The sequence below is a fragment of the Tursiops truncatus genome, chromosome 14 (assembly GCF_011762595.2).
Source record: "Tursiops truncatus isolate mTurTru1 chromosome 14, mTurTru1.mat.Y, whole genome shotgun sequence".
Classification (NCBI taxonomy): Eukaryota; Metazoa; Chordata; class Mammalia; order Artiodactyla; family Delphinidae; genus Tursiops; species Tursiops truncatus.
This window is the reverse complement of record NC_047047.1, coordinates 7,271,549-7,285,845: the sequence shown is the minus strand read 5'-3', so window position 1 is coordinate 7,285,845 and position 14,297 is coordinate 7,271,549. Positions and strand designations below refer to the sequence as shown.

Genomic DNA, 14,297 nt, shown 5'->3' with positions numbered 1-14,297 from the left:
TTTGAGTTTATTTTTGTGCATGGTTTTAGGAACTGTTCTAATTTCATTCTTGTACACATAGCTGTCCAGTTTTCCCAGCACCACTTATTGAAGAGGCTGTCTTTTCTCCGCTGTATAGTCTTGTCTCCTTTATCAAAGATAAGGTGACCATATGTGCATGGGTTTATCTCTGGGCTTTCTATCCTGTTCCATTGATCTATATTTCTGTTTTTGTGCCAGTACCATACTGCCTTGATTACTTTAGCTTTGTAGTATAGTCTGAAGTCCAGAAGCCTGATTCCTCCAGCTCCGTTTTTCTTTCTCAAGATTGCTTTAGCTGTTGTCTTTTGTGTTTCCATACAAATTGTGAAAAAATTTTTGTTCTAGTTCTGTGAAAAATGCCACTGGTAGTTTAATAGGGATTGCATTGAATCTGTAGATTGCTTTGGGTAGTATAGTCATTTTCAGAATGCTGATTCTTCCAATCCAAGAACATAGTATATCTCTCCATCTATTTGTATCATCTTTAATTTCTTTCATCAGTGTCTTATAGTTTTCTGCATACAGGTCTTTTGTCTCCATAGGTAGGTTTATTCCTAGGTGTTTTATCTTTTTGTTGCAATGGTAAATGGGAGTGTTTCCTTAACTTCTCTTTCAGATTTTTCATCATTAGTGTATAGGAATGCAAGAGATTTCTGTGCATTAATTTTGTATCGTGCTACTTTACCAAATTCATTGATTAGCTCTAGTAGTTTTCTGGTAGCATCTTTAAGATTCTCTACGCATAGTATCATGTCATCTGCAAACAGTGACAGTTTTATCTCTTCCTTCTGATTTGGATTCCTTTTATTTCTTTTTCTTCTCTGATTGCCGTGGCTGAAACTTCCAAAACTATGTTGAAAGACAGTGGCAAGGGTGGGCAACCTTGTCTCGTTCCTGATCTTAGAGGAAATGCTTTCAGTTTTTCACCATTGAGAATGATGTTGGCTGTGGGTTTACTCCATCCATTTTGTGATAAATTTGAATTCAGCACAACTCAGGTAGAATACTGGTTTAAAAAATATCATAGCGTTCCAGTCTTTCTCTCCAAAATGTATATGCCATTTCCATGTCCTGGCTACTTTTACCCTGACAGAAGGGCCCATCAATCCTTACTGACAACCCAACAAACTCTTTACACCCTTGTTCAACAACCATCCTTGGGTTCCAAATCTATTCTATATCTACAGATGATTTCATATCCTACTTTTTGAATCCTACTTTTGTTTCACATCCTACTTTTTTTTGAATATCATCCTCTCCACTGACTCTTTCTCTACTTCTTCAACCATGCACACAACTCCCATATCTTGAAAAACTGTCACTAAATCCTGCTGCCCCATTTACCATCAAATGTCTCTTTTTCCTTTGACAGGCTTTTTGTTTTTTTAGTGCCATGGATTGTACATCTTGACCGTTCCTTACCTCCCACTCTCTCTCCCCAGTCTAACCTGGCTCCCACACCCACCACTCTGCAGAATTTCACGAAATGACCTCACCAAATTTAATGGCCTCTTCTCAGTTCCTGTTCTTGATATTTCAGCAACACTTGCCATTGCCTTCAACACTCTCCTTGAGATTCCTTCCTTCCTTGGGCGTATAACAATGTTCTGCCTTAGTTTCCTGTCTTCTTTATCTCTTTCAAAGGTTCCTCTACCAATTGAATAAAACTTCCCAAGATTCCATCTTGACTTCTCTGTTACTCTATTTATAGCTTTCTCATTCAGAAACTTCATCCATTCTGAAGGCTCAAAACAGATGACTTCTCAATCTACATACTCAGCTCTTGCCTCTCTCCCCACTCCAGTCCCACATTTCTTACTGCCTGATGGCAGTTACTACCTGATGTACCACCATCATCTTACTCTATCTCTCTGAAACCAAACACATCTTTTCTCTCAAACCACTGATGACTTTCCTGTTTCTTTTTCTATTACCACAATTCTTCAGTCATTCAAAACAGAACTTCAGTGATCTCCATTTGTCCCTCCTTTGTGCTAAAATCAAATCTTGTTAAGTCTTCCTTTTCAGTGTCTTTTGCACCTGTCCCTATCTTTATTTCCACTGATCGCACCCTAGATTAGTCCCTTAATGCTTCATGCATGGACTACTGTTAACAGCCTTCTAAAGAGTCCATGGGGACTCCCCTGGTGGTGCAGTGGTTAAGAATCCGCCTGCCAATGCAGGTGACACGGGTTTGAGCCCTGGTCTGGGAAGATCCCACATGCCACAGAGCAACTAAGCCCGTGGACCACAACTACTGAGCGTGCATGCCACACGTACTGAAGCCCACACGCCTAGAGCCCATGCTCAGCAACAAGAGAAGCCACAGCAATGAGAAGCCCACACACTGCAATGAAGAGTAGCTCCCGCTCACCGCAACTAGAGAAAGCCCACGCTCAGCAACAAAGACCCAATGCAGCCAAAAATATAAACAAATAAATTAATTAATTAAAAAAAAAAAAGAGTCCATGGTTTCCCCCTCCTCCAAATCTCCTGAAGGAGAAATTGTTATATAAGATGATAACATAGAAAGATTACGTAAGAGATAATAAAGAACTGTTACCAGATTAAAATTGTAAAAATGTAGATTTCATCATATTTCTTCCACTTTAAAAAAAAAACAAACAGACTGTCCATTGCTTATAAGAAAGCAAAGTATAAACCTCCTATAGGGCCTTCTGAACAGCTTCTACCATGTAGTCTAGAAATTGGCAAACTATATATAGTTCACAGGCCAAATCCAGCCTGCCTATTTTTGTAACTCTGTAAGCTGAAAATGTTTTTTATATTTTTAAATGGTTAAAAAAAATCAAAACAAGATGAATATTTCACAACAGGTAAAAAGAATATGAAACTCAAATTTCAGTGTTCATAAATAAATTATACTGGAACACAGCCAAACTCATTCATTTGTATATTATCTATAGCTGCTTTCACACTACAACAATAGAGTTGAATAGCTGTGTCAGAAGTCACATGGCCTGCAAAGCCCAAGCTATTTCTTATCTGGGCCTTTACAGAAAATGTTTTCAGACTCCTGCTCTAGTCTAGTCTACCTCTCAAGCCCTTACTCCACTGACATATACTTTTATTCTAGTCATAAACTGATCCATTTATGTACTGACTTTCCCACCTTTATCCTTTGCTTCATACCATTCCTTTAGTCTGGAATGTTCTTTCTTACCCCTTTCAAGATAAAAGAAACCCCATTCATCCTTCAGGACTCAAACTCCACATCGTCTAGCAAAGATCTTGATAACCATAACTAAAAGTACTCACCTCTTTTATTTCTTACAGTATCTTCTAGACTACTTATGCTGAAGTAACAAAAAGTATATACAAGATAATATATTTTATCTCCCCAACTAGATTGCAAACATATAAAACAGTGTCTGGTTTATTTTTTCTATCTTTTAGAGTAGCAAGTCCAGAGCCCTGCACTTAGTAGCTGTAATTCTTAATAAAATTTGATATTTTTAAAATAAATTATAGGGACTTCCCTGGTGGCCCAGCGGTTAAGACTCCACGCTCCCAGTGCAGGGGGCCTGGGTTCGATCCCTGGTCAGGGAACTAGATCCCGCATGCTGCAACTAAAGATCCTGCATGTGGCAATGAGGACCCCATGTGCCACAACTAAGACCCAGGGCAGCCAAATAAATAAATAAATAGTTTAAAAAAAAATAAAATAAAATAAAATAAATAAATTATATTGGTGATGTATGGGGTTTATTTGTTGAGTCAAGAAGCCATTTGATTAATAAGGGTTATATAATCTTAAGCTAAAAATAGAGATAAACTACAAACTAATTTTACTCTCTATATTAAATTATATGGCAATTCCTAAAGTGACTGACAGTACATCAAAGTGATGTGTTTGTATTTTTTAACCCCCAAGTCCAAATTTTTTACCTTGAACTCACCACACCCTATCATTTAACACTTTCCCCATTTCTTATTCCAAAAATCAGACTATTCCGATGCATGCATATGAGCTTTTTCGGATACGGGGATAACGTGTGTGTGTGTGTGTGTGTGTGTGTGTGTGTGTGTGTGTGTGTGTGTGTGTGTGTGTGTGTACACATACACAAATACATTACATTTCATTAAGAATATCATAAGAACAAAGGCAATTCCCAAATGTTAGATTAATTTGATTGACAGATTTAAGCATTCTCATAGAACTTAAAGAATTACCTATCTCTAGAATTGTTAGTATTTATGTATTTTGTTTACTTATAAATAAGTTTACCTGCTCATACAGAAAAAAGCTCTTGTCTCTCTCAGATGTGAGAACCTTGACATTACCCTGAATTTCTGCCAAATGACGCTCATATTTTTCCAGCATGCATTTGAGCTCTTCACGGTCTCTTGTTGTCTTCAAAAGCTCTACATCACACTTTGTACCCTACAATTATTACATAAGAAATCTGAATAAACAACAAGGTCCTTCTGTAGAGCACAGGGAACTATATTCAATATCCTGTGATAAACCAAAATGGAAAAGAATATGAAAAAGAATACATATGTATAACTGAGTCACTTTGCTATACAGCAGAAATTAAACAGAACATTGTAAATCAACTATACTTCAATAAAATTTTTTAAAAAAGAAATCTGAACTTATTCTTTGATATGTGTTACTGATAGAAAGGTGCTACTGATGGCAGCACACGATCTCTAGTTAAGCAAACATGACGATATAATGAAATGATGAAAAAAGTTTAAAAATCGCCTCTCTTTTAATCAACTTCATCCCAAATTGCTCCACATTTGTATGATTACCCCCAACCACTACTAATGCTGGGGATAAAGGCCAATTTCAACGGTCCACTGTGCTATCAAAGAGAGCTCTGTCTCCCATCCTCGTTGGTATACCAATTCATGCCAAATTAAAAGGAATTATTTCCAGATCAGATAAATCAAAGAATAAAAGTCACTGAGCAACAAACTCCAAAGTATTTATAAGTTTCCAAAACCTACCCGGGAAGATGGAGATGGGCGTCTTGGGCTTTTAGATCTACTTCTGATCATCTTTCTCAAATTTTGAGCTTCTCTCTTGTAGTATTCTCTGTCTGCTTCTAAAGTTTTGACAAAGGAATCAAGTCTGGAAGGAGATTTATTTTGTGCTTTTTCAGTCTCTAAAATTATCTTGCCAAGGAGGAAAAAATTAGGCCATTATTTCAAGCTAAACTATAGCATCATTTTCTAAATGAAAGTTGAAAGCAAACAGGATCCTTAAAAATAATAAATTTGGTATTTTGAAAATAATTCAAAAAATAATAATTCATCAATACTTTTTAAAAAGCAGTTAGATACCTTTCTTTTCCAGCATTTCTGAATGTAGTGTATTTTTATTTCACTGAAAATGTCCCTACATTTACTCAATAACTTTGAAGAAAAAATAGTAAAGAAATTTCAGAGAGGCCAGAATTGTTTCTTGTATCAGATCTAGTAACAAATCCTAAAAATGGAATTAATTTGCTTAGAGAAACTTGTATGCTACTATTAAAGCACCTGTTCATAGCGTTCAATTTTGTTCAATAATCATTCAATGGATGAATAAATTAAATGAATGCTGGATATTCTATATGTGTATATACTTTCAAGTGCATTTCCATTCACTTTAATATATTTAGAAACATTTGTTTTACAATATATATTTTACCAATACTTTATTGGGAAAAAAGTACAGATATTTTAGAGAGGATGTTTCAAATATTTTAAATGATAACACTAAAATGTCTAATCAGAGCAATTTTCATTTCACATTGTTAAAGAGAACATATTACTCAGAACTAAGTAACAACACTTGACTTTAAAATATTTATTATTAAGAGGAATAAATGTGTACACAAATACATCTTACATTTTGAGAATTAAATTACTCACAGCTGTCATTTTAATCAAGTAACAGCTAAGAGCATTAATAAAACCAACCAGAAGTTCTTTCCAGCTCTAGGAAAGAAAGAAGTAATGATGAAATAGAGCAAGAATAGCATCGCTCTTACGGATGGGAGTACCCCTGGGCATCAAGCAGAGAGTGCTGATTTTAGAAAACAAACATTTTTTACTGTTCACAAAATGCATGAGAGCCAAAACATATGTACAATTTTTGCTGTCCTACTAACAGAATAAAAATGATTCCTTAATATATATTTATGAAAAATGTACTTACAGATCTGAGTCTTTTTATTGTATCTTCCAATACTATTATATTATTTTGCTGGCAAATGAGTTCAATCTGAAAAACAAGCCAGAAAAAATTGTTATTTAGGTGTAAAATGTTTAAACTGATTTCACTGGAAAGAGAGCATCAAAAACAGGAGCTGCTTAAAAATAAAAACATGCAGACAGTGAATACTTTATGAAAGAAAAGATAATACACTCTTATGTTTACCTACTTCTGATGGTAAAAGAACCTAGAATGAAATGAAGCAGTTTCTTTAAATTGTCTAATGTTTTGTATAAAATACTAATTGATTTTATTTTGTCAAATTGCTCCTCATAAACTGGAACAAACTGTTAATACTAATTATAATTTTGAAGATGATAATGCAGAAGAGTCAAAAGAATGACTAGAATAAGTTTTCCCAAGTCACCATAGTCAGAAGTGATTGCTCTTTCCTCTGAATCCTTTTAATAGTTTAGTTCAATCCAACCCACAAAATACTTTTTGTATCAGTTTTATAACATTGTCTTAAAAGTCTTACAGTATAGCCACCTGCAATCATATATCTAGTCTATGACTAGATTGTACGTTCCTGGAGGATAGTGACTATGTTTTTATGTAAAGCTGTAAATCTCTTTGTTAAAAGTTGGCATATTAGTTTAATGGATTTCTCAATTCGTAAACCTCCCCCTTGTTATTCTAATCACAAATGTCTCCTGTTATATTTTAAATTTGAATTTTCTGCAATTATTCCTTCTCATTTGTTCTTTAGACCAAAGTTCTAAGATTTCTCTGGCAGTTATATTTTAGTTTATGATATACTAAGGGGTGTTATGGTATAGAATATAACTTACATACAGTTTGGATAAGGTTATATATAGTTTTGGATAATTTTGATAATTTTTCAATGCTTTAATGTGTACTACTATGTAGACGCTAAAAAAAATGGATCTATACTGAATTATGTGCAAAGATGTCCATATATATTAAGTATAAAAACTCACACTGCCAAAAATTTTATCTAGTATGACACATTCTTGTAAAAAATAAATTCATACACACATATCCTAGATACAGATGGAACATAACCAATAAGTAAATTGTGCAAGATAGATTATGTCTAGGTATAGCAAGGTGTGATTAACAGTACATATTATTTTCTTCATTATACTCTTCTATTAAAAAAATATGTATTACTTTTATAAAGATAAAAACATTAATGCTTATTCCACTCTGAAAAACAAACTTATAACTGGCTCAAATGAAAAGATGCCAGCCCAGTGCTTTCATTTATTTGACAATTGTTTAATGAGTGTCTACTATATGTCTGACATTGTGTTATTTGCTGGCTATAGCAGTGAATAAAACAGACAGAAACGTCTACCCTCATGGAGCTTACATTCTCGTTGAAAAGAGAAAAATAAAAGATAATAGGTAAAGTATATATCAGATAGTCATTGTGTCATTCAAAAATATATAATGAGTACTCACATCTGTTCTATACTTAAGATTTTTAAAAAGGGAATAAAATAGACAAAGATCCTTGCCTTTGGACAGCTTACATTCCAGCTGGATAGACAACAAAAAATAAACCTAACGAATAAATTACATACTACATTAGAAAAAAAGAGCAATATCCTTAAGAATATTGGGAGTGTTTATGAAGGAATAGGCTGGAATTTTAAAGGGGGTGATCAGGGAAGTCCTCACTGAGGGAGTCAACCATGTAAAAATTCGGGAGAATATTCCAGGCAGAACATTCAGCTATAGCAAAAGGCAAAAGATTGTCTGCTAAATTCCAAGGAATAGTAAGGAGGTCAGTGTGGCTGCAGCAGAGGGAAGGAGGAGGAAAGTAGTAGGAAAGTGCTAGAGAAAAATGAATCAGGGAGAGAGAGAGGGAATAAGCATGTGTGGTTGGGGGTGTAGGTCAGAAACTGATACAGGCTTTACGCCTTGTCTTCCTCATAGTAGGTTCTGAAGCATTTTTGACCGAATCACATACAAAGTAATAGTAATGACAAGAGCTACCAGAGATCCAGTCCAATAATGGCCCCATGTTAATTAAAGATATAAACTGTATGAAGAAATAGTAACGGTAAAATTGCAACTCTGTTTCTTCATATTTCACAAACTTGTGTTCAGTAATCTGGGAAACACTGCATTAAGTCATGAATGATAACAACTCAAGAAGAAAAGATCAAAGAAGGCTTACGGTTGTGGAAGCTTTAAAATATGTCCCAAAATTCTGATACTCTTTCCTTCAAAAGATGGAGCTTAATTTCTCTGCCCCTTAAGTGTGGTCTATACTTAGTGACTCACTTCTAAAGAACAGGATATGGTGATAGTGACGGTATGTAACTCTTGAGACGGGATCATAACAGGCACTGGAAATTCTTCCTTGTTGTCTCTTTTGGATCACTGGCTCCAATGGGAAGCCAGATGCCATAAAGAATACATCAAGAGACTTCCCTGGTGGCGCAGTGGTTAAGAATCCGCCTGCCAATGCAGGGGACACAGGTTTGAGCTCTGGTCTGGGAAGATCCCACATGCCGCAGAGCAACTAAGCCCGTGCGCCACAACTATTGAGCCTGCGTTCTACAGCCTGCAAGCCACAACTACTGAGCCCACGTGCCACAACTACTGAAGCCTGTGCACTACAACTACTGAGCCTGCACTCTAGAGCCCACGAGCTACAACTACTGAGCCTGCACTCTACAGCCTGAGAACCACAACTACTGAGCCCGCGTGCCGCAACTACTGAAGCCCGCGTGCCTAGAGCCTGTGCTCCACAAGAGAAACCACCTCAATGAGAAGCCCACGCACCACAATGAAGAGTAGCCCCCGCTCACCGCAACTAGAGAAAGCCCACGCGCAGCAACGGAGACCCAATGCAAACAAAAGTAAATAAATAAATAAACTTATATTTAAAAAAAAAGAATATATCAAACAACCTAGGGAGAGGTTCACATGTCAAGGAACTAAGCTTCCTGTCAAAAGCCAAGAGCCATCTGAATAAGTCATCTTAACAGCAAATCCTCCAGTACCAATCAAGCCATGACTGCAGCCTGGCCATCACCTCGATTACAATTTCCTGAGAAACCATGAACTAGAACTACTTAGTTAAGCTGCACTTAAAACTGTGAGATATAAATGTTTGTTGTTTGAAGTCATTAAGATTTAGGGGTAACTTGTTACATAGTGATAGATAATACAATAGCAAATCCTCAAAACATTTTCATGGAATGAATGATGGAAGAAGTTACTCAGTGGACTTTAAAAATATGACTAAAAGTAAACTCTTCTGATTAAATAAATTTAATACTATCTCAATTCTAGACAAACAGCAGTTTTAGCCTCAGACTCTACCTCCACATATCTAAAGAATAATCTCAAATAGTACAGGGACCCAAACATTCTCAGCTCTCAAATTAGAAATTCTCTTGTTTCAAGTCTCATCTCACAAATCAGACAAGGAATCTCTCCCCAGTGACTGGATGCCTAAACTGTACACCCAATGACTTCATGATGATAACAACACGCATTGGTATTCACATTCCCAGCACCTTTCACACATCTTTCTAATCCCCATTCTACCTGGAACATCCCCTTACTGAGGTTGGTGTTTTCATTTAAGGGCATTTTACCAACACAAAGGACCTATTTCCATTTTGTCCTCTCTTTATTAACTTTCCAATGTTTTCCCTGCATCAGCAATGTTATCTCTACCCTAAGACTACAGTCCGCCTCTTCTACAAATAGTTTTCCAATTCTCGAATACACCAAACATTCCAAATCATATATATATGGATATCTATTTCCTAGAAACACTCTTTTCTGAGCTAGGCAGAATTTCCATCTATGAATTTAATATTTTCAGTTTTCGGTAAATCCTAGCTCTTTTATTTTAGATGTTCTGCATTCCTGAAATTCTTCCTTTTGATAGCAGAGGATTCACCCTCAAAGAGTATTCACTCTCTCTCTGGAACACAGACCCTAACAACCCTTTAAAATTGATGACTTCTAAACCAGGCATTCTCTTTATGGGAATTTGGCCAACTAGGCTTCCCACAGTCTGGGAAGAAGTGCTGTTATTTTTAAATTTGAAGAAGAAAACAAGAAAGACATAATAAAACATCAATCCAGTGTTTTTTGACAATTTTTATAATTAAGACTGAACTCAATTTACCATTAAACTGTGAATGAATGACAACTATTATTAAAAAAGAAACAATACAAACAAAAAAGTTTGTTGAGAATGTTTAAAATAGTTAAGTTACTTTTAAATACCCTTCAAATACTTTGGTAACAACTATTACAAGATAAATAATTTGCAGGTTAAAAACAAATCATTCTTATCTACTCTCTCAAATAGTTCTCCTAAGGACCTCCTCCAGGCAACACAATCTTCTTCCGGGAAGATTGTGTCCTTATATTAAAGTAATAAACTTCATGTATTTAAATATTCCATTATTTAGACTTTTCATTAATACAGACTTATCCTTTACACACTCTAAATACGTGAGGCTACTGTATGTATACAAATACCATCCTAGTGCTCATTAACTAGGCTCTTAGGTTTCAAATTACTGTAACAAATAATGTCTTCAATAACACTTAGGTTTATAGCCTGATCATTTAAGTGCTTTATCATATGCTACCAAGAGTACCATATAATATGCTTTATTAAATTATTATAATAAATAATATATTTTTATTTTATTATATTATATAATAATATATGCTTTATTATATTATATATGCTACCAAGAGTATATTAAAAGGATGTGTATGAAATAACATGTAATAACAATTAGCTTTGGGAAACTACCATCTTACAGACACAATTTACTAATTTGGTGATTAATAAAATCAAGATGAATAAGCACATGTTATCACTTAAAATTTCAACAGGTTGTTTTCTGGCTTTCACATATACCATGTGTCTTGCCTGTAAGCCATTAGACAACAATGAGAAATCAAAGTCTTCATTTTATAGTAGTGTTTAAATTCCTAGTTTCTAAAGGTCATGGTAGGGTACTAAAATTTAATCAAGAAATAAAATGTTTATCAAAATATCATAAAGCTATAGTTATTAAAATAATACGGTAGTGGCATAGAAGATGGCAAATGAATCAATGAAACCAAATCGTCCAGAAACATATCCATGCACGTACAAGAATTCAGTAGCTGTTAAAATGGCGCTTTAAATCAGTGACTGAAGAAAGGACTATTCAACCATACCTCATACTAGAACAAAAAGAAATTCCAGAAGGATTAAAACTTTAAATATACATGTTAAGAATTCTTTAAAGAAAACTGTAGAAAATATTCTTGTAGTTCTTGAGGTGAGAAGGCCTTCCTAAACAAGGTTCAAAACTAGGTGGAGAGGCTTCCCTGGTGGCGCAGTGGTTGAGAGTCCGCCTGCCGATGCAGGGGACACGGATTCAAGCCCCAGTCTGGGAAGATCCCACATGCCGCAGAGCACCTGGGCCCGCGAGCCGTGGCCGCTGAGCCTGCGCATCCGGAGCCTGTGGTCCGCAACGGGAGAGGCCACAACAGTGAGAGGCCCACGTATCCCCCCCCCCCAAAAAAAAAACCTTAGGTGGAGATAGAGGGTTTTTAGGGCAGTGAAATTACTCTGATACTATAATGGTAGGTACATGTCATTTTACATTTGTTCAAATCCATAGCATGTACAACACCAAGAGTGAACCCTAATGTAAACTATGGACTCTGGGTGATCATGATATGTCAATTCTTTTTTTTAATAAATTTATTTATCTATTTATTTATTTATTTTTGGTTGCATTGGGTCTTCGTTGCTGTGCACGGGCTTTCTCTAGTTGTGGCGAGCGGGGGCTACTCTTTGTTGTGGTGAGCGGGCTTCTCATTGCAGTGGCTTCTCTTGTCGTGGAGCATGGGCTCTAGGCACACAGGCTTCAGTAGTTGTGGCACATGGGCTCAGTGGTTGTGGCTTGCAGGCTCTAGAGTGCAGGCTCAGTAGTTGTGATGCATGGGCTTAGTTGCTCCGCAGCATGTGGGATCTTCCCAGACCAGGGCTCGAACCTGTGTCCCCTGCATTGGCAGGCGGATTCTTAACCACTGTGCCACCAAGGAAGTCCCAATATGTCAATTCTTTATCATAAAATGTAACAAATGTGCCACTTTGGTGGGGGATTGTGGATAATGGGGGAGACTAGGCATGTGTGGGGGCAGGGAGTATATGGGAAATCTCTGTTACCTTCTGCTTCACGTTGTTATGAACCTAAAACTGCTCTAAAATAATAAAGTCTATTCAAATATATATTTTTAAATTTTTATTTATTTTATTTATTTTTGCTGCATTAGGTCTTTGTTGCTGCGCGTGTGGGCTTTCTCTACTTGCGGTGAGCAGGGGCTATTCTTCATTGCGGTGTGCAGGTTTCTCAGTGCAGTGGCTTCTCTTGTGGAGCATGGGCTCTAGGCCCAAGGGCTTCAGTAGTTGAGGCACACGGGCTCAGTAGTTGTGGCTTGTGGGCTCTAGAGCGCAGGCCCAGTAGTTGTGACACACGGGCTTAGTTGCTCTGCAGCATATGGGATCTTCCCGGGCCAGGGATCAAACCTGTGTCCCCTGCACTGGCAGGTGGATTTTTAACCACTGCGCCACCAGGGAAGTCTCATTCAAATGTTTTAAAAGGGGGTGGGACCTCAAAAAATAAAAGATCAAAACTCAGAATTCAGTAAAGATTGACAAATTTGACTACATAGAAATTTAAAAGCTTTGGTTAAAAAAAACCCACCTTTTTTAAAAGTGTGAATGTGTAAATTATAATTATATAATTATAATAAATTGTGTATGTGTGAAAACAGAAAAGAAGAATGGAAATATATATATATATACTTGTTGGTAGATACCTCTGCAGAGGAAAAAAGGATTAGGGAGAAAGAGAAATGTTCTATATACAGAACATTCCCATTGCTTTGAGTTTTTACTATGACTACATATTACTTAGGAAAATTTTTGGGTAAAAATTTTTAAAAGAAATAAAATGTGAAACACAAAACAATTTAATCCTTAGAATAAACATTTAATTACAATGTCAAATCTAAAAAACTTTCAAATGATGTAAATGAGAATGCCACTTTTTCCACTGCATTAATAACTATATGATGTTTAAAGTAGAATTAAAATCCTGATCAGTAGTTGGATGTTACCTAGACTTGTGGTGATCATTTCACAATACATACAAATATTGAATTATTATGTTGTACACCTGAATATAATTGTACACTAGTTGTACACTAATATAATGTTATATGTCAATTATACCTCAATTAAAAAAAAAACCTGATCAGTGATCAATCTAATACCTTTGCTTCTTCAAGTTCCTTGTTGGCAGTATCCACCACAGACTTTTTCTCTTTTTCTAGTTGCTCTGCTAGTTGGTCAATTTTAATCAGTTCTTGACAAAGATGCTCATTGTGGCTGGTTAAATCCTCTATTTGACTGCTTACCACCTCCTTACCATCCAAGAGTTTCCTAACACATTCTTCCAAGCCATGATTTGTCTGTTTGAGATCTTCAATCTGTTACAAGTAGAAAGAAAATCATCAAATTAAACTATTTCCTTAGCTTCCCTCTGAGGAGAACAACTAGGTGACTAGATTCAGGAAGGGAGGTTTGCTTCCCTGGCAAGGAGACTTAACTATATATCTTTTTTTACTTTCTGAATTTTGTACCATGTGACTGTGTTACCTATCTGAAAAAAATATACTAAGTGAAAATTTAAAGGTTTATAGCTATAATTCTCAAAACAATTTACAGCTTAATAACAAAAAAAAACACTTAGTGTTGATATTTAACAAAACTATTAGAAAAATTGCCAAATATTTATATCTGCAGAAAAGAAACCAGTCTTGAAATTATTTAATTTAAATAATTAATATCATCAATTAGGCATTCTTTAGAATTAAGTTTCTAACTACTGTCATCAAAATATGTTAACTCTTTAGAAAAGTCCTTTTGAACATATCAGTAACTTACTTGACTAAGCTAAATACCAAATCAATCAAGTATCTGCTGACTTATGCGGAGGACCACAGCTTTCTTTCCTAGCCCACTATCAAA

The 14,297-nt window shown here is 35.7% G+C and overlaps 1 protein-coding gene across 15 annotated transcripts in view; it reads right to left on the bottom strand.

Annotated features, from left to right (window-relative positions):
• TSGA10 (testis specific 10) overlaps window positions 1-14,297 on the bottom strand; it is a 106,628-nt gene that overhangs the window by 70,342 nt on the left and 21,989 nt on the right. For 12 of the 15 annotated variants that reach the window (XM_019931181.3, XM_019931173.3, XM_019931175.3 and 9 more), the window contains 4 exons: window positions 13,541-13,756; window positions 6,197-6,262; window positions 5,002-5,169; window positions 4,271-4,426 (listed from right to left, as the gene is read on the bottom strand). In XM_019931181.3, the coding sequence (XP_019786740.1) occupies window positions 4,271-4,426; window positions 5,002-5,052 (207 nt within the window). In that variant the 5' untranslated portion in view covers window positions 5,053-5,169; window positions 6,197-6,262; window positions 13,541-13,756. Of the gene's footprint in view, window positions 1-4,270; window positions 4,502-5,001; window positions 5,170-6,196; window positions 6,263-13,540; window positions 13,757-14,297 lie in introns of those variants that run through there. The other 3 variants (XM_019931192.3, XM_019931188.3, XM_019931189.3) reach the window with 3 other exon arrangements.